Here is a 26,241-nt window from a genome sequence, read left to right as displayed (position 1 = left end):
CTAAATTTATTAATCTGTTATACAAAATTGCTCTCTATTCGTCTTAGCACATGACAAACAATTCTGTAGGCAATACACTTGATTGACCAAGAATCTGAAGCTCCTGAGATGGTCACTGGGACAAACAGTTGGAAGGAACACTGCCCCACAGTTTTCATCCACACAAGGAGGCATCTAACCTTTGTTTAATTTTATTTTGACGTGGAAATTTATTATAGGGAAAATAACCATGTACCTCAACACTCCTCAAGTGTCCTGAGCTGTTTCCCCAAGACTTGGAGGTATTTAGAACCTAACTAAGCAATAGAAGTCAGAAGGTTTGAATTTTGATCCCAAGTCTATACCGAGTTAGCTGTTCTTAACTCGAAGAGATACAATCTTAATTGTCCTCAAGTTAGAAAGAGTGTTCCCACTCCTTGTTTATTATCTAGTAACTCTTGCTGGAAGTGTGGTATGCGGGTGTCAGAGGAGTGTACAATCAGGTTGTTAACTGTGATGTTAAAAAGTCTGCCAGGAATCTGTCAAGACAACTGAGGAACTTGGATTACTGAAGTTGACCAGTGTTCAATAAAAATATTTAGTTTGGGACAACTTCACAAGCAGTAATTGTGGCAGACCTTGCCTTTCCAGAATCAGTTTGCTCAGCCATCAAAAGAAGCATAGATGATCTCATCAAATTCTAAGGCCGCATTCCCATCACCTTTTACAGATGAAGGGAAGCAAATCATTTAGCTTGGGGATGTGGCAGGGGAAGATGATTGTCCAGCAAAGTGAACATATTAGCTGAAATATTTGCATACAGCCCAGTTGAATAACTGTGACAACAGATGCAGTTTAACTCAAGTCGTGCGGTTATCTATAATTGGAAAGTCTCACACTTGATTGGATAGAGTGTAAGAATAAGAACTTAAACAAGGTACAGAGGAAATGGCGACTGCTGTTCCAAGGAAATACCTGTCATCTAGAAGAACAAGTGCAGCAGACAAATGGGAACACCAGACCATCAAATTCCAACCCAAGACACACACCCTCCTGACTAGGAATCATATCGCTGTTCCTTCACTGTCACTGGGTCAAAATACTGGAACACCCTCCATAACAGCACAGTGGGTGTACCTACACTAAATGGACGGCAGTGGTTCAAGAAGGCAGTGCACCACCATCTTCTCAAGGGTAATTGGGGATGGAGAACTAATGTTGACCTTGTCAATGAACCCTAAGTGCCAAAAAGCACATTTTAAAAATCATGTTCTATGTGACCACATAACAAAGATTGAACAGAAATATGTCTTCAAAATTCTGCAAACACTGTAGAACGTAAAGAAGCTAAATGACTTCAGCTGTAAGCACTAAAGTATTTGAAATCAACAACTCTGAAGTGAGATCACAGATGGAGATAAGCATTTTGCGGGGTGATGGATAACTGGAAGATATTCAAAATCATCTGAGACTGAATTAATTAATTCCTTTAAAAAGAACTAAACCTCTAGTTGTAAACATTACAAGAGATTATACTGGTATGTACAAAATTCGACAGTAAATTGCCAATGACCCTTCTGTGATTGTGGTTGGAGATGGGGCACAAGGCCTTTGGTGGATAATAGAGGTCCAACATGGAAGAACTGATTTTATGCTGCTTTGAGGACTAGGGATTTTTATTTATTTGTTCATGGGATGTGGATGTTGTTGACTAAACCACCAATTGTTTCCAATTCCTAATTGCCCTCGAGGTGGTGGTGATGAACTGCCTTCTTAATCCGCTGCATTCCATGTGGTTAGGGACACCCACAGTGCTATTAAGGAGGGCGTTTCAGGATCTTGGCCCAATGACGGTGAACGAAATGGACATACAGTTCCAAGTCAGGATGGTGTGACTTGGAGGGAAACTGCAGGTGATGGTGTTCCCATGTGTCTGCTGGGCTCTTGTCCTTCTAAGTGGTAGAGGTCGCGGGTTTGGAAGGTGCTGTTGAATGAATGAGTCTTGGTAAGTTGCTGCTGTGCATCTTGTAGGTGTTACACATTATGGCCACATTGCATTAGTAGTGGAAGGAGTGAATGTCCAAGGTGGTGGACAAGGTGCCAACACCAAACTGGCTGCTTTGTCCTGGATAGTGTCGAACTTTGAGTGTTATTGGAGTTGCACTCAACCAGGAAAGTGGAGAATATTCCTTCACACTTCTAACTTGTGCCTTGTACGTAGAAACATAGAAGATAGGGGCAGGAGGAGGCCATTCGGCCCTTTGAGCCAGCTCCGCCACTCATCACAATCATGGCTGATCGTCCAACTCAATAGCCTAATCCTGCTTTCCCGCATAACCTTTGATCTTGTTCGTCCCAAGTGCTATATCAAACCGCCTCTTGAATACATTCAATGTTTTGACAGTAAAGGACAGGCTTTAGGGAGTCAGGTAAGTTACAAACCATAGACTTCCCAATCTCTTACTGCTCTTGTAGCCATAGAATGTATCTGGTTGGCCCATTTCAATTTCTAGTCAATGAAACCTCCAGGATGTTGATAGTATGATATTCAGCAATGGTGAAGCTATGGAATGTCATGGAAAGATGATTAGCTTCTGCCCTGTTGGAGGTTGTCATTGCCTGGGACTTGTGTGGCATGAATATTAATTACCACCATCAGTCCAAGCCTGAATATTGTCCACGTCTTGCTGCATATGAACATGAACTGAGGAGCTGCAATGGGCTGAACATTGTGAAAACATCGGTGAACACCCTACTTCTGATCTTATGATGGAGGAAGCAGCTGAAGATGACTGGGCCAAGGAAACCACACTGAGCAACTCCTGTAGCGTTGCCCCAGGACTGACATGATTGACCGCTAATAACCAGAGCCATATTCCTTTGTGCTAGGTCCAATCAGTGGTGAATTCTCTCCTGGGCTCTCTGATGCCATGCTCAGTCAAATGCCGTGCTGATGTCAGGGCAGTCAATCACATCTCACCATGTTTGGGCCATGGCTTTAATGAGGTCAGGAGCTGAGAGGCCCTGATGGAATCAAAGCAGAGCATCAGTGCATAGGTTATTGCTGAGTAAGTGCCACTTGATAACACTCTCAACAACACCTTTCATCACTTTGCTGTTTACATAGAACATCCATTCGCAAACTGCAACTTGTTAATGCACATATGCAGGTATTTTTCTGGTGTATAAACGACAGTACAAATAAAGTGGATTCCACAGTGCTGCAGCCCCAAGACATTAGTGCTGAACTGCTTTTGAAGTGATTCTGCAACATAAAATGCTATTCATTATTTAATAATGTCTCTGCCACCGTGCCGCTCCATATTCCATCTGCCAATTTGTTTGCTACCTACTTATTTAGCCTGTATACATCCCTCAGTAGGTTGTGTCAATCTCACCATTTGCCTTCCAACCTATTTTTGTGTCATCCGCAAACTTGGCAACAGTACATTCACTTCCCTTGTCCAATTCATTAATATATATCGTAAATAATTGTGGCCCCAGCACTGATCCCGTGGCACTCCACTCATTACAGGTTGCCATTCTGGAAATGTCCCACTTATACCAACTCTATCTTCTGTTAGTTAGCCAATTCTCTATCCATGCTAATATACTACCCCCAACACCCTGGGCTCTTATCTTAAGTAGCATTTTGTATGGTACTTTATCGAATGCTTTGTGGAAAATCCAAGAATATTACATCTACTGGTTTCCCTTTACCCATTCTGCTCATTACCACCTCAAAGAATTCTAATACATTTGTCAGGCATGATTTCCCCTTCATTAAGTCATGTTGATTCTGTTTGGTTATATTATGTTATTTCTAAATGTTCTGCTATTACATCCTTTATAATGAACATTTTCCCAATGAGAATGTTAAGCTAACCACCTATAGTTTCCTGCTTTTTCTTTCCTTTCCTTTCTGAATAAGGATGCTACACTGGCTGTTTTCTAATCCTCTAGGATTTATCCAGAATTTCAGGATTCTTGGAAGATTTATTACCCAGCGCATCCACTACCTCTGTAGCTACTTCCTTTAATACCCTACGATGCAACCCATTGAGTCCAGGGGACTTATCGGTCTTTAGCCCCAGTACTCATTCTACAGTGATAGCTATTGAACTTATTTCCTCCCCTGACCTTTGCCTCTTGATTATTTAGTATTTTTGGAATGTTATTAGTGTCTTCTACCACATTATTATTTTCCCAATCTCATTCCCAAAGGGGCCCATCTTCATTTTGGCCTCACTTCCTTTTTATATATTTAAAAAAACTCTTGCTGCCTATTTCTACGTTACTTGCTAGTTTACCCTCAGTTTATCTTCTCCCTCTTGATTATATTTTGGTCATTTTTTGTTGGTTTTTAAAACTATGCCAATCCTCTGGCTTACCACTAATCTTTGCCACACTGTGGGCCCGATTTTACCATTACATGCATTTAAATTGAATTAATGGGCTGGCCCTTTACCATCGCGTTTGCCCATCCATCAGGCTAAGTGTGTATGGGGGCACCTGAGAACAGGTTTCCAAGTCGGATCTGAATTGCGCCCAGATTCAGCACTTACAATCAAAATGGTAAAATCGGGCCCTTTACGTCTTTTCTTTCAGTTTAATGTTTTTCTTAACTTCCTCGGTTAACCATGGCTGATTTATCCCCTTCTTAGAAGCCATCTTTCTCACTGGAAAATATCTTTGTTATGAGTCAAGAACTAGTTTCATAAATGTTTGCCATTGCTGATCTTTTCCGCTAAGCATCTTTCTCAGTCCACACCAACCAACTCACTCATTCCTCTGTAATTATCCTTACTTAAGTTTAGCCAAGTTGCTTCTGACCCGAGTTTATCTCTCCTAAATCAAATGCTAAATTCTACCATGTTATGATCACTGTTTCGTCAGGGATCTTTTACTCAGATTGTTGCAGCATTGCAATAAAAGGGAGAAAAAAATCAATGGAGAGCAAAATATGACCCAAAAGGCAAAAATAAGTTTAAAATTTGACTTTTCTTTAAAAGGAATATTTTTATTAGACATTTTCCATTTTACAATTGCCACAAATCCCCAAAATCTAGTACAGTACTGACCATTATTCCACATAAACATACAGAAAAGATCAGTTAATATTCATACAAATGATTTAAATTATCAATCATTGCAATTATTGTAGTCAGTATCTCCTCTCACACGGGTAAAGTAAGAATGCAAAAAAAAGAGTTAGAGATCTCTGGATACAATCATGAGCACATAAACACTTTTGTGCATGCCCTTCTCCACATGATAACAGAGACAGAACTACACAATATACAGGATCCCTTGTGGGATAATATACAACCAACCGGGCTTAACTCAACTTCCCAGGACCTCTAAGCAATGAAGTGATAACCCAGAAAGAAGGGAATCTCAGAATACTACCATCAGTACAGGATGTGGTGTGTCAGTATACAATCTCATGTACTGGAGCCAGTCAGTCAAGGATTCATATACCTTGCCTAGGTTCGCAATATTGCAAACCTCCCTCCTCTCTCCAGTATACCAGTAGCACTGATCAGGCGCCACATCACTGGAAAACTTAAACCATTTTCTACCAAGGAAACCCCATTAATAAGGAGAAGAAGAACTGTCAAGACGCCCATGAACCGGATGTCAGTTTCCTCCTCCGGAAAGACAAGGGAAACCCTCCAGGAATAACTGTAACAAATCAAAGCCTATATCAATCAACCCTATACACTGAACAAAGCAAACTACCCTTTCTCTAGGTACCCCAAAGGCACCATTTAGGCCCTGCGACCAACATGATTTAACCCATTTACCCGCATCAGAAAACCCCCAACCCCAACAATATGTCCACTATCCCTTCCATGAGCTAAATAACCACTGCCACTACCTGTGTAGCCAAACCAAAATAGATGAACCTAACAAGACTAGACATCCGAGGATAAGTCAGCTACACCTGGGCTTGCACCAGAACATAATTCCCCCACTCCAACAACACCAGAGACATCAATGACAAAATAAAAGCTCCAGTCTTTTCCAGGATACATGATCTCTCTATATTTTCTCAGGAAACAAGCAAGGATTCCCTAATCCCAAGATAACAAAAATACAAAAGAAAAATGCAATCCCAACAATTCTAATTGGCAATTTCCTCACCCACAACGGGGAATTAAGGCCATACCAATTATCTCGACATCAAACCACCCACCCACCACCCTGCTGTGGCATTACTCATCTTATGTAAAGACTAAAATGAAGAGTACTAAAAGTTTCCTCGCTCAGTAAAAAGCAAGGATTACAGCACACAAAAAAAAATAAAGCAGGTAAATACTGCATAGCCCTCATGTCAGACAACCAACTCAGCATACTCCCCAATGGAAAGAAAGAGACCCAGAAACAAACTACAGCCTCCCTCGTTCCACTGTCAGAGCACATGGTTAGATGAATAGCATTAAAAAAACAAAATAGTCAATTCTGATTTTTACAATACAACAGCATAACAGGCGACAAATGCCTCTCTGCTCACATAGCATAACCCTTGCCAGGATAAAAGACAATCACAAAATCAAGATGATAATCTCAAGGGAACAAAGTTCAGGATTAACGAAGAACTACAGGATAATATAACCAGCCACAGAGCTTAATAAGGTCAAAGGCATGATAGGATCATCAAGCAACATCCAGCATGTTGTCATCCCAAAACCCCAAAGAAAAGCCTAGGTTCCAGCAGGTGGCAAGGACCTGACACATTCAACCACTACAAACCCTTCTTGACGAACACGGAGGACAAGACAATGTAAGACCAATGGACGGAGTCTTTGACCGTTGGGATGGTCTCCACCTGGACCGAGCTGGGATCAGTGTTCTGGCGAAGAGAGTAAATGGGGTGGTCAATAGGACTTTAAACTAGAGATTGGGGGGGAAGGGAAAGTCAGGGAACCAAGAGGTGAAGGAATCAGTGGGAAGCGTAGCTGCTTAGGATTACAAAAAATCACGAAAAGACAGCACTCAGGAGAGGTTACGATAGTCCCCATCTCACAAAATATGACACAGTGTCTGGAAAGGCTCAGTAGACCAAGGTCCACCACACTACGAAAACAAAAAGGGACGGTCAATAGGGAATTAAAGGTGCTATATTTAAATGCCCGCAGTGTCCGGAACAAGATAGATGAGCTTGTGGCCCAGATTGTGACTGGCAGGTATGATGTGGTAGGCATCACAGAGACGTGGTTGCAGGGGGTTCAGGACTGGCAGTTAAACATCCAGGGATTCACAACCTATCGAAAAGACAGAGGGGTGGGTAGAGGGGGCGGGGTTGCCTTGTTAATTAGAAATGAAATTAAATCAATAGCACTAAACGACATAGGGTCAGACGATGTGGAGTCTGTGTGGGTAGAGTTGAGGAACCACAAAGGCAAAAAAACCATAATGGGAGTTATGTACAGGCCTCCTGACAGTGGTCAGGACCAGGGGCACAAAATGCACCACGAAATAGAAAGGGCATGTCAGAAAGGCAAGGTCACAGTGATCATGGGGGATTTCAATATGCAGGTGGACTGGGTAAATAATGTTGCCAGTGGACCCAAAGAAAGGGAATTCATCGAATGTTTACAGGATGGCTTTTTGGAACAGCTTGTGATGGAGCCCACGAGGGAACAGGCTATTCTGGACTTAGTGTTATGTAATGAGCCAGACGTGATAAAAGATCTTAAAGTAAGGGAACACTTAGGAAGCAGTGATCATAATATGGTAGAATTCAGTCTGCAATTTGAAAGAAGGAAGGCAGAATCAGATGTGAAGGTTCTACAGTTAAATAAAGGTAATTACAGGCGCATGAGGGAGGAACTGACAAAAATCGACTGGAAGCAGAGCCTAATGGGAAAGACAGTAGAACAGCAATGGCAGGAGTTTCTGGGAGTAATTGAGGACACAGTGCAGAGGTTCATCCCAAACAAAAGAAAGGTTATCAGAGGGGGGATTAGGCAGCCATGGCTGACAAAGGAAGTCAGGGAATGCATCAAGGCAAAAGAGAGAGCCTATAACGTGGCAAAGAGTAGTGGGAAGTCAGAAGATTGGGAAGGCTATAAAAACAAACAGAGGATAACAAAGAGAGAAATAAGGAAGGAGAGGATCAAATATGAAGGTAGGCTAGCCAGTAACATTAGGAATGATAGTAAAAGTTTCTTTAAATACATTAAAAACAAACGGGAGGCAAAAGTAGACATTGGGCCGCTCCAAAATGACGCTGGTAATCTAGTGATGGGAGACAAGGAAATAGCTGAGGAACTTAATAAGTACTTTGCGTCAGTCTTCACAGTAGAAGACATGAGTAATATCCCAACAATTCAGGAAAGTCAGGGGGCAGAGTTGAATATGGTTGCCATCACAAAGGAGAAAGTGCTAGAGAAACTAAAAGGTCTGAAAATTGATAAATCTCCGGGCCCAGATGGGCTACATCCTAGAGTTCTAAAGGAGATAGCTGAAGAAATAGTGGAGGCGTTAGTTATGATCTTTCAAAAGTCACTGGAGTCAGGGAAAGTCCCAGAGGATTGGAAAATCGCTGTTGTGACCCCACTGTTCAAGAAGGGAACAAGAAAAAAGATGGAAAATTATAGGCCAATTAGCCTAACCTCAGTTGTTGGCAAAATTCTAGAATCCATCGTTAAGGATGAGATTTCTAAATTCTTGGAAGTGCAGGGTCGGATTAAGACAAGTCAGCATGGATTTAGTAAGGGGAGGTCGTGCCTGACAAACCTGTTAGAGTTCTTTGAAGAGATAACAAATAGGTTAGACCAAGGAGAGCCAATGGATGTTATCTATCTTGACTTCCAAAAGGCCTTTGACAAGGTGCCTCACGGGAGACTGCTGAGTAAAATAAGGGCCCATGGTATTCGAGGCAAGGTACTAACATGGATTGACGATTGGCTGTCAGACAGAAGGCAGAGAGTTGGGATAAAAGGTTCTTTCTCAGAATGGCAACCGGTGACAAGTGGTGTCCCGCAGGGTTCAGTGTTGGGGCCACAGCTGTTCTCTTTATATATTAACGATCTAGATGACGGGACTGGGAGCATTCTGGCCAAGTTTGCCGATGATACAAAGATAGGTGGAGGGGCAGGTAGTATTGAGGAGGTGGGGAGGCTGCAGAAAGATTTAGACAGTTTAGGAGAGTGGTCCAAGAAGTGGCTGATGAAATTCAACGTGGGCAAGTGCGAGGTCGTACACTTTGGAAAAAAGAATAGAGGCATGGACTATTTTCTAAACGGTGACAAAATTCATAATGCTAAAGTGCAAAGGGACTTGGGAGTCCTAGTCCAGGATTCTCTAAAGGTAAACTTGCAGGTTGAGTCCGTAATTAAGAAGGCAAATGTAATGTTGTCATTTATCTCAAGAGGCTTGGAATACAAAAGCAGGGATGTACTTCTGAGGCTTTATAAAGCACTGGTTAGGCCCCATTTGGAGTACTGTGAGCAATTTTGGGCCCCACACCTCAGGAAGGACATACTGGCACTGGAGCGGGTCCAGCGGAGATTCACACGGATGATCCCAGGAATGGTAGGCCTGACATACGATGAACGTCTGAGGATCGTGGGATTATATTCATTGGAGTTTAGGAGGTTGAGGGGAGATCTGATAGAAACTTACAAGATAATGAACGGCTTAGATAGGATGGACGTAGGGAAGTTGTTTCCATTAACAGGGGAGACTAGGACGCGGGGGCACAGCCTTAGAATAAAAGGGAGTCACTTTAGAACAGAGATGAGGAGAAATTTCTTCAGCCAGAGAGTGGTGGGTCTGTGGAATTCATTGCCACAGAGGGCTGTGGAGGCCGAGACGTTGAGCGTCTTCAAGACAGAAATTGATAAATTCTTGATTTCTCGAGGAATTAAGGGCTATGGGGAGAGAGCGGGTAAATGGAGTTGAAATCAACCATGATTGAATGGTGGAGTGGACTCGATGGGCCGAATGGCCTTACTTCCGCTCCTATGTCTTATGGTCTTATGGTCTTATGGACCCCCAGCCTCGAAGACAGGGTACAATGTGCTTCATCGAACCAGAGACGCCCAGCCCTCAAATCAAGATTGTGAAAGAATGGCAGCCAATTCTCAAATTCAGCTAGGAATTCATCCCCAGCACCCCACGGAAGATCGAGCACATGGATACCCTTTCTTCAGTCCCATCTCCCAGCTTTAGCCATGATGTACGACACACCATACAGCACGGTTTCCAAGAACTGAAGGTAAGCCTTCACTGAGGAAACTGCCCTCTCCATCGACGGGAATCTCTTTCCACGTCATTCGTTCTCTTTAAGATATCTTGCAGTTCATCAAAATAAGCACCAAAAATCTGTGCCGAGGATACAAGGCCGTCTTCCACACCTTCACTCATAATGGCAGCCATCACCTCGACGCCAACAGCATCACCAAAGCATAAGCACCAGCGAAACCACCACTGCGAACTGTTCCCCACTCTGGCCATCTCAGAGCACCTCGAACAAACAAGGATTTTCTTGACATAACTTAGCTCCCCTTCGCCAAAATTTAGCCAGGATCTTCCAGGATCACAGCGCAGATTATACACATCAGGATCGGATAATTATGGGTTGCGCATCAGGATAAAAAACGGATTAAAAGATGAATAGCACCAGAGCTCGTGAAAATCCAGCTGCTTCCTGCGCTTAGATCATGTGACCCTATTGTTTTTTTTAAGAATGATCTGCGACAACAATTCAGTACCTGAATAAATGAGAATCCAAACTTTTAATTGTTCACTTCTCAGTAAAAGACGTGAACTGTCGATCATTAAAGTTTTCACACTGCTAAAAGTCACTGCGACGTCATTTTTTGTTTAAATGACAATAAACACAGCAGCATCATAAAATTGTAGGAAAATTAAACAAGTGATGTACTTTTTGTGAAGTAACTACAAAGTGACGAAGAGCAACTTTTAGTAATTTACAATTCAAAAGATATCTCTTCCTCACCACAATTTGCTGGTTGGCACCTTACTAACTGTATATGCACAAGCCAATATTTTCTGAGAACAGTCTGGACAATTGTTTTTTTGACTGAACAACAGGAAATAGAGGCTCCAATAAAATGCTTGAGCATTTTTGTGTAAAGCCCGACATACTCTTAAAGTACTCATGTAACCTGAGATTGTGTAATGCTGTCAATTTGCACCAAAGTTCCCAATTACTAATGTCACACTCCAACAAATGTAAGCTTCATAGAACATAGAACAGTACAGCACAGAACAGGCCCTTCGGCCCACGATGTTGTGCCGAGCTTTCTCTGAAACCAAGATCAAGCTATCCCACTCCCTATCATCCTGGTGTGCTCCATGTGCCTTTCCAATAACCGCTTAAATGTTCCTAAAGTGTCTGACTCCACTATCACTGCAAGCAGTCCATTCTACACCCCAACCACTCTCTGCGTAAAGAACCTACCTCTGATATCCTTCCTGTATCTCCCACCACGAACCCTATAGTTATGCCCCCTTGTAATAGCTCCATCCACCCGAGGAAATAGTCTTTGAACGTTCACTCTATCTATCCCCTTCATCATTTTATAAACCTCTATTAAGTCTCCCCTCAGCCTCCTCCGCTCCAGAGAGAACAACCCTAGCTCCCTCAACCTTTCCTCATAATACCTACCCTCCAAACCAGGCAGCATCCTGGTAAATCTCCTCTGCACTCTTTCCAGCGCTTCCACATCCTTCTTATAGTGAGGTGACCAGAACTGCACACAATATTCCAAATGTGGTCTCACCAAGGTCCTGTACAGTTGCAGCATAATCCCACGGCTCTTAAACTCCAACCCCCTGTTAATAAAAGCTAACACACTATAGGCCTTCTTCACAGCTCTATCCACTTGAGTGGCAACCTCTAGAGATCTGTAAAAGCTCATTCCATTTGGGCTCAAGCTCAAGAATGCTTTACTCCCATCAATATTTGAATCAAAACAGTTTTAAACAATTAAGTTTTAGTCAAAAGAACTTTTAATACAGTAAAGCTCCATTGTTCTCAATTGAATAATTGAAGTGGGGGTTGTCCCTGACTTTCTGACTTGTAACCGAGGCTACTGTCCCTTAAATTTCTGGCCCATTGAGTAATATTCAGTATGATGACACCAAGATTGGTGGAGTAGTGGATGAGGTGGAGGGCTGTTGTAGGCTGCAAAGAGACAGAGATAGGATGCAAAGCTGGGCTGAAAAATGGCAAATGGAGTTTAACCCTGATAAATGTGAGGTGATTCATTTTGGTAGGACTAATTTAAATGTGGATTACAGGGTCAAAGGTAGGGTTCTGAAGACTGTGGAGGAACAGAGAGATCTTGGGGTCCATATCCACATTTCTGAGACACCCATCAGGCAATTAACTGTTTGGCATGTGGAATCCTGCCTCCAAAAACTGCCAGCGCTGCGAGAGAGCCAGCAGCTCTACAATTGCAGCAAAGCCAATGGGAGAGATGGTCATTGCCCAGAGCAAAATCATGGGTACTGCCCTGGGACGAAGGTGAGAGGGATCAGGGTCACCAGGGCCAGGGTGCGTTAGTCAGGAGTGTCCCCAACCAAGACCACAAAGACGCCACCAGAATATACCAAGCAATCTCATGTGGTGGAGGGACCTGCCAATGGTAAAATGTCAATGATGGCCAGATGAGGCCCAAATGACTAATTAACGGCCTCAGGGAGAAAGGACTGTCCAACACCTTCCCTATCACTGGTAATATGCCAACTGCGGCAGGAAGGCAACATGCTTGCCACCGCCCCCCCCCCCCCCCCCCCCCCCCATCATGGCCCCCATCCTTGTACCTGATTTTTCTGCCCCCTCACCTCCGAGTCAGTTCTCTTAGGCCCCATAAAATCCCAGCCACTATGTTCAATCAGGATTTACATTCAAGAAATAAGCCTCTCTTGCTCAGTATAAACTGATTAGGCTCCCTGGCCAAGCAGATCAATGCTTCTTGCAATACAGAAGTGCTGGAGCAGCAGTGTATTATATTTGATTCCCTAGACTTAGGCTGAGTTATGCACAATAGGAGTACCGTAACTAATTAAAATCTCCAACAAAAGGAAATAAAATTCAGCAAGATCTCTGCTAAGAAATGCATATTCGACATCAAGAGAATCAAGAGGGGAGTTACTAGCTGCACAATTCCCAGCCTCTGGTCTGCTCTTGTAACTACAGTAATTATATGGCTAGTCCAGTTCAGTTTTTGGTCAATTGTAACCCCCAGTTGGCCCAGCTCTGATACACCTCAGCCTGCTAACATCCACTGTATTTTTCTTTTAAGATTAGTCTTTCATTAAATGATGTGGCGTTGCTGACTAAGTCAGCAGTCATTTTCCATCCCCAACTACCCTTGAGGAGAGTGAACTGCCCTTCTGGAACTGCTACAGTCTATGTGATTTGGGTGTATTTACATTGCTGTTAGGAAGGGAGTTCCTCTACTTTGAGCCAGCATCAATGAAGGAAGTGCACTATAGCTCCATGTCAGGATGGTGTGTAACTTGGAGGACAACCTGCAAGTGATGGCGCTCCCGTGCACCTGCTGCCCTTGTCCTTATAGATGTAGCAGTCACGGGTTTAGAATGTGCTGTTGAAGGAGCCTTGCAGAGTTGCTGCAGTACATCTTGTAGATGGTATAAATTTAGTCACAGTGCACCAGTGGGAGAGGGTGTGAATGTTTAAGGTGATGAATGGGATGCAAACCAAGCAGGATGCTCTGCCCTGGATAGTGTCTAGCTTCTTGAGTGCTGTTAGAGCTGCACTCATCCAAGCAGGTGAAGAGCATTCCATCACATTCCTGACTTTTGCCCTGTAAATAGTGGACAGGCTTCGAGAATCAAGAGGGGAGTTACTAGCTGCACAATTCCTAGCCTCTGGTCTGCTCTTGTAACGACAGTAATTATATGGCTAGTCCAGTTTAGTTTTTGGTCAATTGTAACCCCCAATTTGTTGATAATGGGGGATCCAATGATCACAAGGAGATGGTTAGATTCTTTCTTGCTGGAGATGGTCATTGCCTGGTACTTGGTGGTACAAATGTTACTTGTCACTTGTCAGCCCAAACCTGAATATTGACCAGCTCTTGCTGTATATTGACACGGACTTCTTCAGCATCAGAGTAGCTGAGAATGGTGCCGAACATTGCACCATCATCAGAAAACATCCCCTCTTCTGATCTTTTGATAGTGGAAAGTCACTAATAAAGCAGTTGGAGATAGTGCAGGCTAAGGTGACACATGAAGAATTACCACTTAGGTAATAGACTGTAGTCTCTTAACATGTCACAAGCATTGGGAGAGCAAAGGGGCAAACATTAAAGTGCACATATGTAATGAAAACATCCCATTACAAAAATTCCACCACCCTCACATTTCTTTTGAGTGGGATAAGCAACAGCATACTACAATATACTACTTTTTGCATTTCCTCTCATTTTCCTTTCCCTCCTAAAGCATCAGCTCCTTGTTAGGTTCCAAAGGTTTTGGGTGCCTTGAGCTACCTCATCAATTTCACCATTCTCCATAAGTGTGTCCGAACATTATTCAAAAGCAGAAGATAACGTAGCTTCATTCTGCTCTCACCCAATGCCCTGCACACACACAACGGATGCTGGATAACAAGAATGCTGGCCAAATTTCACCTGCCTAATCCAGGGGCACTAATGCCACTCGAACATAGATTTGATGGACGGATGAAGGAAAATCAGGTTCAGGGGATGTGGGAATGAGGTGGTTAAATGTGACTTGGACTATTTATTCACATAGAGGGTAAAGAAAGACAAAGACCAATTTGGCCAAAAGGCCTGCTTGTCTATTGCATATCTATGCATCAGCTGGTTCAATATAGATTGAGGATCTAACACAAACCCTTCCATTTGGTTCCAGTAATCACTGACATGGCAACTGAGCAGCACAATGTACCTGTAGTTCAGAGAAAGTTTGGCTGCGCTCTCTCTGAATCTAACAGGAAAATCTCTGCCCTCAAAGACAGATCCTTCCAGGTCCAATTAATCCTTCCAGGTTCCATTAATGAGTCATGCCAGCTGGTCAACCATCAGTCATTTCCCAGAGTACTGAGGCCCCACTGAGTCTGCCACAAAGCTTTCACCTGCTTCCAAGCTTTCATTACAACACCCTGAAGTCACCTTGACACCAATAAGATGTTATTCATTTAGTTTTAATTTCCCCACTGCCTCATGTACACATGAAAATGCTCTGTCACGTGTGGATGAATGGGCTGGTGAAAAATAGGAATTTTGGAACTAAAAGTAATTCAGTTAGTAGGATCGAGCACAATGAATACAAAAAGCTAAGTCCATGAGAACATAAGAACTAGGAGCAGGAGGAGGCAAAACAGCCCCTTGAACCTGCTGCGCCATTCAATACGATAATGGATGATCTCATCTCCACCTTCCTGCCCACGCCCCATAACCCTTCATCCCTCTACTAATTAAAAACCTATATCCTCCTGAAATTTTGATTTATCACATGTATTGGGATAGTGAAAAGTATTGTTTCTTGCATGCTATACAGACAAAACATACTGTTTATAGAGTACATAGGGAAGGAGAAAGGGTGCAGAATATAGTGTTATAGTCATAGCTAGGGTATAGACAAAGATCAGCTTAATATAAATTTGTTTAGCGTTGACATCCATTGCACTCCAGGATAGAGAATTCCACAGATTCACAACCCTTTGAGTGAAGTAATTCCTCCTCATTTCTGGTTTAAATCTGCCACCCCTTAGCCTTAAACTGTGGCCTCTTGTTCTAGAATGTCCAACAAGGGGAAACATCCACTCTATGTCCATTCTGTCAATCACCTTTAATATCTTATATAGATCAATTACATATCCCCCAATTCTTCTAAGCTCCAGCGAGTATAGGCCTAAACTGCTCAATCTCTCTTCACAAGACAATCCCTGGAATCAATATAGTAAACCTTCGCTGCTGTTCTGAGACACGAAGCACTGATTGGGTGACTACTTTTCAATCCACAAACATGATTCAGAGCTTCTGTTGGTCTGTCATTTTAACTCTCCACCTTGTTCTCATGCAGACATCCGTCCTTGGCCTGCTACACCAATTCAGTGAAGCCCAAGGTAAGCATAAGGAACAGCACCTCATCTTTCAACTAGGTATTTTAAAAGCCTTTTGGACTCAACACTTGAGTTCAAATATTTCGAACCATAAACCTTGTCTAAAACATGCAAAACCCATTTCACATATTTCAGTTTTCAGACAGCAGTTCAACAACTTCAATCTTTCGAATACACACACAACACAACAGATCTCCCTGGCTAACAAAATCAAAAATGTTTTTACCTTCACTTAGCTTCCAAACAAGAGGGGCCTGGGATAGTGACAGCTAAAAGATCAAAATGAATACAGCTAACTACTAACTGAACAGCACTGCAAGCACTCAAGATTAAAGCAATGTTTTCCATACTCCATTAAACTATACAGTCCAAGAATGCATTCGATCCATCATGCTATGCACATACTTTAGAAGAGTTATATAATTTGTCTCATTCTCTTACATTTTCCACACAGCCCTGCATGTTCTAACACACACATCTCAAATAATTAAGGGTGTGTAGGCTGCTCACTGTTCAGTATTATGCCCAGAAATTAGTCCCATAAAGTTACATACTTTTTCCAAGTAAACTAGTTGGTCTACAAAATCCCAGCTCTATACTAAAATGCAAGAAATCACTATATTGACCGTAGTAAGCTGGTACAAATGCAAGATTTTCTAACTTCACTGTCCCTACGAAATTATCCCCCTTGGGCACCTTTCCTCCTCCCACCACCCTGCCCACTGCCCCAGCCTCAACCCAAGTGTTATTTGAAAACAAATATCAGGATACTGCTTGGAGCTTGGCTTGGTGATAAAACACAGTAAGAAAGTTTAACAACACCAGGTTAAAGTCCAACAGGTTTATTTGGTAGCAAAAGCCACACAAGCTTTCGGAGCTCCAAGCCCCTTCTTCAGGTGAGTGGGAATTCTGTTCACAAACAGGGCATATAAAGACACAGACTCAATTTACATGAATAATGGTTGGAATGCGAATACTTACAGCTAATCAAGTCTTTAAGATACAAACAACGTGAGCGGAGAGAGCATCAAGACAGGCTAAAAAGATGTGTATTGTCTCCAGACAAGACAGCCAGTGAAACTCTGCAGGTCCAGGCAAGCTGTGGGGGTTACAAATAGTGTGACATGAACCCAATAATCCGGTTGAGGCCGTCCTCGTGTGTGCGGAACTTGGCTATCAGTTTCTGCTCAGCGACTCTGCGCCGTCGTGTGTCGCGAAGGCCGCCTTGGAGAACGCTTACCCGAATATCAGAGGCCGAATGCCCGTGACCACTGAAGTGCTCCCCAACAGGAAGAGAACAGTCTTGCCTGGTGATTGTCGAGCGGTGTTCATTCATCCGTTGTCGCACCGTCTGCATAGTTTCCCCAATGTACCATGCCTCGGGACATCCTTTCCTGCAGCGTATCAGGTGGACAACGTTGGCCGAGTTGCAAGAGTAGGTACCGTGTACCTGGTGGATGGTGTTCTCACGCGAGATGATGGCATCTGTGTCGATGATCCGGCACGCCTTGCAGAGGTTGCTGTGGCAGGGTTGTGTGGTGTCGTGGTCACTATTCTCCTGAAGGTTGGGTAGTTTGCTGCGGACAATGGTCTGTTTGAGGTTGTGCGGTTGTTTGAAGGCAAGAAGTGGGGGTGTGGGGATGGCCTTGGCGAGATGTTCGTCTTCATCAATGACACGTTGAAGGCTCCGGAGGAGATGCCGTAGTTTCTTCGCTCCGGGGAAGTACTGGACGACGAAGGGTACTCTGTCCACTGTGTCCTGTGTTTGTCTTCCGAGGAGGTCGGTGCGGTTTTTCGCTGTGGCGCGTTGGAACTGTTGATCAATGAGTCGAGCGCATTGGTGATAAAAGCCAGTGAAATTCAAGGAATTTCAGTCTGATGTAGGAATGTATTTTTCATAGAAATACTTAAGGATAATACACTCAGAGCATTTTGTCAAGCTCAAATTAGCAAGAGCCTGATAGTCCATGTCATTTATTTAGCAATATATGAGTGAATGTATTCCAATACAATTTGCCTTCACTACAATCAAGTGAGAAGAAACAAGGATCTTGTACCCAAAACATGAATCTGTCTTTTATTTTTTAAATAATCACAGAATTGTTACAGTGCAGGAGGCAGTCATTTGGCCCATCGTGTCTGCAACAACGGTCCAAATAAACCATTTACAAGGTGCCATTCCTCCGCCTTCTCCTCATAACGCCTTTTCATTTTATTTACATCAGTTGTACATTTTCATAGCTCTTCCAGACAATGCTTAAAAGTAATTTTGGGACTGAAGCAAGCAATAATCATCTGAATCAAGTAAAAAGCTGCAATTTAAATGTTTTGGTTTTTGGATACTGTGATTAACTAAGGACTTTGTGGTATTCCACGTAATGATTTATAGGTCTGAATCTTCCGAAGACAGTCAATTCAAATAATGCGAGACCTTCACTATCTCAGAAATACCCCAGATCTCAGCCGTATTTTCAATGCAAGGAAGATTCAAATAGGAAACGAGTCTTCCAAATGCCCTCTGCAGGAAGGGGGGACATTTCTGCTGCAGGCCTCAGGGGCTTGGTATGATGGGAGGAAGAAAACAGCCAACAAATTTCCTGAAAATATATCGATTAAAATATTTGGTGTTGTCATTAATAACTGTGCACACCCACCAACCTCAGAGCATTGGAACAGGACCTTTGACAATTCTTCCTCGCCAAACAACATACCGGAACCCAAGCAGTTCCAGCAATCAATAAGGAAAAACAGCAGAGATTGTACTTTCCTCATTTGAACGTGATTTACACCTGCCCAAGTATCCGTGAATTTTTAGACCTGCTGCTGGAAAATGGTTGGAGTGAAGCAAAGCAGGAGCTTAGGGGTACAGTATAGTGCAGTCCCAAAGAATGTTCTACCCATGCTGACGTACAAAAGAAAATCACAGATGTGGACATTTTTAATTTTCTTCTTTCCTTATCCTCGAAGTTACCTTTAACCATTGGTCAACCGAGATAACTATCTCAGCTGCTTATAGGAGAGCGATGAACAGTAGCAAATGCAGATCTCCAATTTCCTCTTCTTACAGAGAGACACTGCAGACTCCATTGGGTTAAGTTAATTGAGTGTTAAGTAGAGGGGAAAAACAGTTCTATACTTCAACCTTCAAAAGCAACAAGGTAGATTATATTGGATCAAGATTGTAGCTATTTGAATATAAATTTGCTTATTCAGAAAACCCAAGATTCCCAAAGATTCATGGCAGTGAAAACAATGGAACTGATACAGTCCAAGAAAGGCTGCTCTGAGCTAATTTACCCAATCTTAGCCACAACTTTCAGCAGAAATTTAACTTTCTTCACCATTCCTGGCTGGGACCCCAAAATTAACCCAGGATTTCCAACCAACTTCCAAACCCCTGCTGAAACATATATACTTGGGGCAAGGTCAAAATTAGGCTCACTTCAAATGTCAAAAGCAAAAACCACAGACCGCAATCAGTAAGGGTGGGCAACAACGCCTCCTCCACGATCATCCTCAACACTGGTGCCCCACAAGGCTGCGTCCTCACCCTCGTGCTATACTCTTTATACACCTATGACTGTGTGGCCCAATTCCTCTCCAACTCGATTTTCAAGTTTGCTGATGACACCATCGTAGTGGGTCGGATCTCCAACAATGACGGGACGGAATGCAGGAAAGAGATAGAGAACCTGGTGAACTGGTGCGGCAACAATAATCTCTCCCGCAATGTCAACAAAATGAAGGAGATTGTCATCGACTTCAGGAAACGCAGTGGAGTACATGTCCCTGCCTACATCAATAGGGACGAAGTAGAAATGGTCAAGAGCTTCAAGTTTTTAGTTGTCCAGATCACCAACAACCTGTCCTGGTCCCCCCCATGCTGACACTATAGTTAAGAAAGCCCACCAACGCCTCTACTTTCTCAGAAGACTAAGGGAATTTGGTATGTCCACAACGACTCTTTTCCAGATGCACCATAGAAAGTATTCTTTATGGTTGTACCACCGCTTGGTATGGCTTCTGCTCTATCCAAGACTGCAAGAAACTACAAAGGATCATGAACGAAGCCCAGTCCATCACTGAAACCAGCCTCCCATCCACTGATACTGTCTACACTCCCCGCTGCCTTGGAAAAGCAGCTGACATAATCAAGGACCCCACGTCCGGTACGTGGGCGGCACGGTAGCACAGTGGTTAGCACTGCTGCTTCACAGCTCCAGGGACCTGGGTTTGATTCCCGGCTTGGGTCACTGTCTGTGTGGAGTTTGCACATTCTCCTCGCGTCTGCGTGGGTTTCCTCCGGGTGCTCCGGTTTCCTCCCACAGTCCAAAGATGTGCGGGTTAGGCTGATTGGCCAAGCTAAATTGCCCCTTAGTGTCCCGGGATGCGTAGATTAGAGGGTTAGTGGGTAAATATGAGGGTTGGAGGGATTAGCAGGTAAATACGTAGGGATACGGGCATAGGGACTGGGTGGGATTGTGGTCGGTGCAGACTCGATGGGCCGAATGGCCTCTTTCTGCACTGTCGGGGTTCTATAGTACCCCAGACACACTCTCTTCCATCGGGAAAAAGGTACAAACGTCTGAGGTCATGTACCAACTGACTCGAGAACAGCATCTTCCCTGCTGCCATCAGGCTTTTGAATGGACCAGCCTCGTATTAAGTTGATCTTTCTCTGCACTCTAGTTATGACTGTAACACTACATTCTGCACTCTCTCCTTTCCTTCTCTATGAACGGTATACTTTGTCTGTATAGTGCGCAAGAAATGATACTTTTCACTGTATGCCAATTCATTTGACAATAAAAAAGTTAAATTTATTTATTATTCACAAGTAAGGCTTACATTAACACTGCAGTGAAGTTACTGTGAAAAACCCCTAGTCACCACACTCTGGCGCCTGTTCGGGTCAATGCACCTAACAAGCACGTCTTTCAGACTGTGGGAGGAAACCGGAGAACCCGGAGGAAACCCACGCAGACATGGGGAAAATGTGCAAACTCCACACAGACATTAATAAATCAAATCAAAATAAAGTGGATGTTGGAAATCTGAAACAAAAACATAAAATGCTGAAATTAATGTTTCAGGTCAATGAGCTTTCATTGGAAGGAAAAGATCATCAATCTGAAACATTAACTCTTTCTCTCCACACATGTTGCTTGATCTGCTGAGCATTTCCAGCATTTTTGCTTTTATTTCACTTCTAATATCCCATTCTTAATAGCAGCTTGGGAATCTGTCCTCGCTCCCAAAATGCAAAGCCATTCGGACAAGGTTCTGAAGAATCATCAGCACGTTTAACTTCAACTTAAATCAGCAACTTCAGCAGAAACAAAAGTTGAGATAAAAATAAAGATACCATATATAAGGTAACAGCAGTTTGCAAATTACACCTCGGCTATTATCCTTTATTTTCATGGAATCATAGAATCCCTACAGTGCAAAAAGAAGCCATTCACCCATACAGCCCACACAGACAACAATCCCACCCAGGGCCTATCCCCATAACCCCATGTAACCCCTGCTAAACTCCAAGGGGCAATTTAGCATGATACATAGGAAGATAACTGTGGTTGTGGAGGGTCAGTCAGCTCCAGGACGTCTCTGCAGGAATCCCGCAGGGTAGTGTCCTAGGACCAATCATCTTCAGCTGCTTCATCAATGACCTTCCCTCCATCATAAGGTCAGAAGTGGGGATGTTCACTGATGATTGCATAATGTTCAGCACCATTTGCGACTCCTCAGATACGGAAGCAGTCCATGTTCAAATGTAACAAGATCTGGACAATGTCCAAGCTTGGGCTGACAAGTGGCAAGTAACATTCGCACCACATAAATGCCAGGCAATGACCATCACCAATAAGAGACACATTAACCACCGCTCCTTGGCATTCAATGGTGTTACATAAGAACATAAGAAATAGGAGCAGGAGTAGGCCATCTAGCCCCTCGAGCCTGTCCCGCCATTCAATAAGATCATGGCTGATCCGAAGTGGATCAATTCCACTTACCCGCCTGATCCCTATAACCCCTAATTCCCTTACCGATCAGGAATCCATCTATCCGTGATTTAAACATATTCAACGAGGTAGCCTCCACCACTTCAGTGGGCAGAGAATTCCAGAGATTCACCACCCTCTGAGAGAAGAAGTTCCTCCTCGACTCTGTCCTAAACTGACCCCCCTTTATTTTGAGGCTGTGCCCTCTAGTTCTAGCTTCCTTACTAAATGGAAAGAATCTCTCCACCTCTACCCTATCTTATAGGTCTCTATAAGATCCCCCCTCAGCCTTCTAAATTCCAACGAGTACAAACCCAATCTGCTCAGTCTCTCCTCATAATCAACACCCCTCATCTCTGGTATCAACCTGCTGAACCTTCTCTGCACTCCCTCCAAGGCCAATATATCCTTCCGCAAATAAGGGGACCAATACTGCACACAGTATTCCAGCTGCGGCCTCACCAATGCCCTGTACAGATGCAGCAAGACATCTCTGCTTTTATATTCTATCCCCCTTGCGATATAGGCCAACATCCCATTTGCCTTCTTGATCACCTGTTGCACCTGCAGACTGGGTTTTTGCATCTCATGCACAAGGATCCCCAGGTCCCTTTGCACAGTAGCATGTTGTAATTTTTTTCCATTTAGATAATAATCCAATTTGCTATTATTTCCTCCAAAGTGAATAACCTCACATTTGTCAACGTTATACTCCATCTGCCAGACCCTCGCCCACTCACTCAGCCTGTCCAAATCTCTCTGCAGACCTTCTACGCCCTCCACACGATTCACTTTTCCACTTATCTTTGTGTCGTCTGCAAACTTTGTTACCCTACACTCAGTCCCCTCCTCCAGATCGTCTATATAAATGGTAAATAGTTGAGGCCCCAGTACCGATCCCTGCGGCACACCATTAGTTACCATCTGCCAACCAGAAAAGCACCCATTTATTCCGACTCTCTGCTTCCTGTCAGATAGCCAATCCCCAATCCACACTATCACCCTACCCCCAACTCTGTGTGACCCAATCTTCTTCAGCAACCTTTTGTGAGGCACCTTATCAAACGCCTTTTGGAAATCCAAAAACACCGTACCCACCGGTTCCCCTCCGTCAACCGCACTAGTCACATCTTCATAAAAATCCAACAAGTTCGTCAAGCACGACTTTCCTCTCATGAATCCATGCTTAGTCTGCTTAATCGAACCATTCTTATCCAGATGGCCTGCTATTTCTTCTTTAATGATGGATTCCAGCATTTTCCCAACTACAGACGTTAAGCTAACCGGCCTGTAGTTACCCGCCTTTTGTCTATTTCCTTTTTTAAACAGCGGCTACCATCACTGAATCCCTCACTGTCAACATGCTTGGGGTTACCATTGACCAGAAACTCAACTGGACTCGCCGCATAAACGGTTACTACAAAAACAGGTCAGAGGCCAGGAATACTGCGGCAATTCACCGTATGACTCCCCAAAGCCTATCCATCATCTACAAGGCACAAGTCAGGAGTGTGATGGAATACTCCCCACTTGCCTGGATGGATGCAGCTCCAACAACACTGAAGAAGCTTGACACCATCCAGGTCAAATCAGTCAGCTTGATTGGCACCACATCTACAAACATCTGCTCCCTCCACCACCGACGCTCAGTAGTAGCAGTGTGTACTATCTACAAGATGCACTGCAGCAATTCACCAAAGATCCTTAGACAGCACTTTCCAAACCCATGACCATTTCCATCTAGAAGGGCAGCAGATACATGGGACCACCACCACCTGCAAATTCCCCTCCAAGCCACTCACTGTCCTGACTTGGAAGTATAAGGCCGCTCCTTCGCAGTCAGTGTGTCAAAGTCCGTAACAGCACTGTGGGTCAACCCACAGCACATGGACTGCAGCGATTCAAGGCGGCAGCTCACCACCACCTTCTCAAGGGCAACTAGGGATGGGCAATAAATACTGGCCCAGCCAGCGACACCCATATCCCACAAATGAATTTAAAAAAGCTCAGCCTAGCCCACATATCTTTGGAGTGTGGGAGGAAACTGGAGCACATGGAGAAAACCCACGCAGACATGGGGAGAATGTGCAAACTCCACACAAACAGTCATCCGAGGTCAGAATTGAACCCGGGTCCCTGGTGCTGTGAAGCAGCAGTGTTAACCACTGTGCCACCTAATCTGCCAATTAACTTTACAACTTATCACTTTATTTTCCTGCATCATGTTATGAAAATTAAATCTAATTTTCACTCCAAGTCAAACCATGTTGTATAATTTAACTTCAGTTCAAATATGTAGTTTGATCATAAAAGCCAATCCTTTGTTGCTGTGCCAGATCTATCCCAGGCAGATTCAATTAAAAACGCTGAAATAAGTTACACGACCAACACTAAAAGCTTTATAATGGTTTTATGACAATCCAACAGTCACCAACGGTGACCACAAAACTATTGGATTGTCATAAAAAGCTGATTCACTCATGAACTTTGGGAAAGAAAATCTGCTGGTCTTATGCAGTTTTGATGTGACTCCAGGTCCACAGCAATGTGCTGACTCTCAATTGCTCCCTGAAAAAGCCTAGCAAGCCACTCAACTGTGCCAATCAACTGATCATCCAACACAATACCCTGTTTCTGCTTCCCACCCCCATATCCTTTGATTCCTTTAGCCCCAAGAGCTATTTCTAACTCATTGAAAACATACAATATTATGGCCTCAACTGCTTTCTGCGGTAGTGAATTCCACAGGCTCACCACTCTCTGGGTGAAGACATTTCTCCTCATCTCAGCCCTTCCCTGTATCCCCTGGTTCTGGACTCCTCCCGCCATCAGGAACATCCTTCCTGCATCTACCCTGTTATCCTATAAACATTTCCAGACAAATTCTAAATGAGACGTAATATGAGTAAACCAAACACTTATTTGAACATAGAAAATATAGGCAACTAAGGACTCAGTTACATAGAAACATAGAAGATAGGAGCAGGAGGAAGGCATTTGGCCCTTCGAGGCTGCTCCACCATTCATGGCTGATCATCCAACTCAATAGCCTAATCCTGCTTTCTCCCCATCGCCCCAAGTGTTAAACCTAGCACCTCTTAAATACAGTCAATATTTTGGCATCAACTACTTCCTGTGGTTTTACTTCCTAAAACCTCTGAGACAATTATAACTCCTGGCCTATAATTGCAGTAGCCTTCAATTTTTAAGTCTTGCCCCTTGCATCTTAAAATCCGACTCATGTAGAATGCAAGTCGGATAAAATAGCTTAAAATGTTTTATACAGTCTATCATGCTGATATCCTTGTCAAAAACACAGCTTTGAACTATTGACCGGTTTGCAATCTATGCATCACCCTCCCGTTCATCACCAATCATCGTGGAAAGTTCAGCACAACAAGAACTGGCAGATGCCTCAAATCAAATGAAACTGCATTAAAATCCAGAACAGCTCTTGTAATCTGCTTCGACTTTTCAGCAGGGCGGGAAAAGGGGGCGGTAACTACCATTCCACCAGAAACCAAACATAAACACGCCACCCCGGGGGAGGGGAGGCGGTCAGGGGGGAGACACCAGCATTCGGAAATTACAACTCCTGCTGCGCACCCCTAACGTTGGGCAGGACCCCGCCCCCAGCGGGGGGAGAGCCCTCTGCGCCCCCAGCCAGTCCGATCCCCCGCATCTCCTCCCGTGAAAGGCCCCAGCCCAGGTGCTGCGCTCAGTTGCAAGGCCCCGGGCGCTACTGCAATGGCAACCGCGGCAGCGGAAGCCCAGCCGGCGTCAGCGCGGTGAGAAGCGGTTCCCGACGAGTGACTAAAGCGCCGGATCCGGGACTTTACCTCGGAGTTGGGATGTTTGAACGTGTCTAAAAACAGCAGCTCGGCCGCTGTGTCCGCCATGACCCTTCGGCGCGTCACTTCCGCTGCAGCCACTTCCGGCGCATGCACGCGGCGCATGCTCAGACGGTGTGCGCGCACACGGCGCATGCTCAGACGGTGTGTGCGTGCGCACGGCGCATGCTCGGCCAGACTGGTCCAGTTGCTGGGTTGTTTGACTTTGTCCCATGGAAGACACGGAGGTGCTGTCTGCCTGTCCTTCCTGAACATAGGCTTTTAAAACCAGAACAAGAGGGTGTCGCTGGTAATGGAGAGTTAGTCG

At 44.0% G+C, this 26,241-nt stretch overlaps 1 protein-coding gene across 2 annotated transcripts in view; it reads right to left on the bottom strand.

The window, feature by feature from the left end:
• The window catches only part of virma (vir like m6A methyltransferase associated), a 110,256-nt gene extending 84,252 nt beyond the window's left edge, over positions 1–26,004 (bottom strand). For both annotated transcript variants that reach the window (XM_078215973.1, XM_078215974.1), the window contains exon 1: positions 25,923–26,004. In XM_078215973.1, coding sequence (XP_078072099.1) covers positions 25,923–25,982 — 60 coding nt within the window. In that variant the 5' untranslated portion in view covers positions 25,983–26,004. The remainder of the gene's footprint in view (positions 1–25,922) is intronic.
• Positions 26,005–26,241: the final 237 nt, after the last annotated feature.

Source organism: Mustelus asterias, chromosome 7 (genome assembly GCF_964213995.1).
Source record: "Mustelus asterias chromosome 7, sMusAst1.hap1.1, whole genome shotgun sequence".
Classification (NCBI taxonomy): domain Eukaryota; kingdom Metazoa; phylum Chordata; class Chondrichthyes; order Carcharhiniformes; family Triakidae; genus Mustelus; species Mustelus asterias.
The sequence above is the reverse complement of the archived record's forward strand: the minus strand, read 5'-3'. Positions and strand labels throughout refer to the sequence as shown.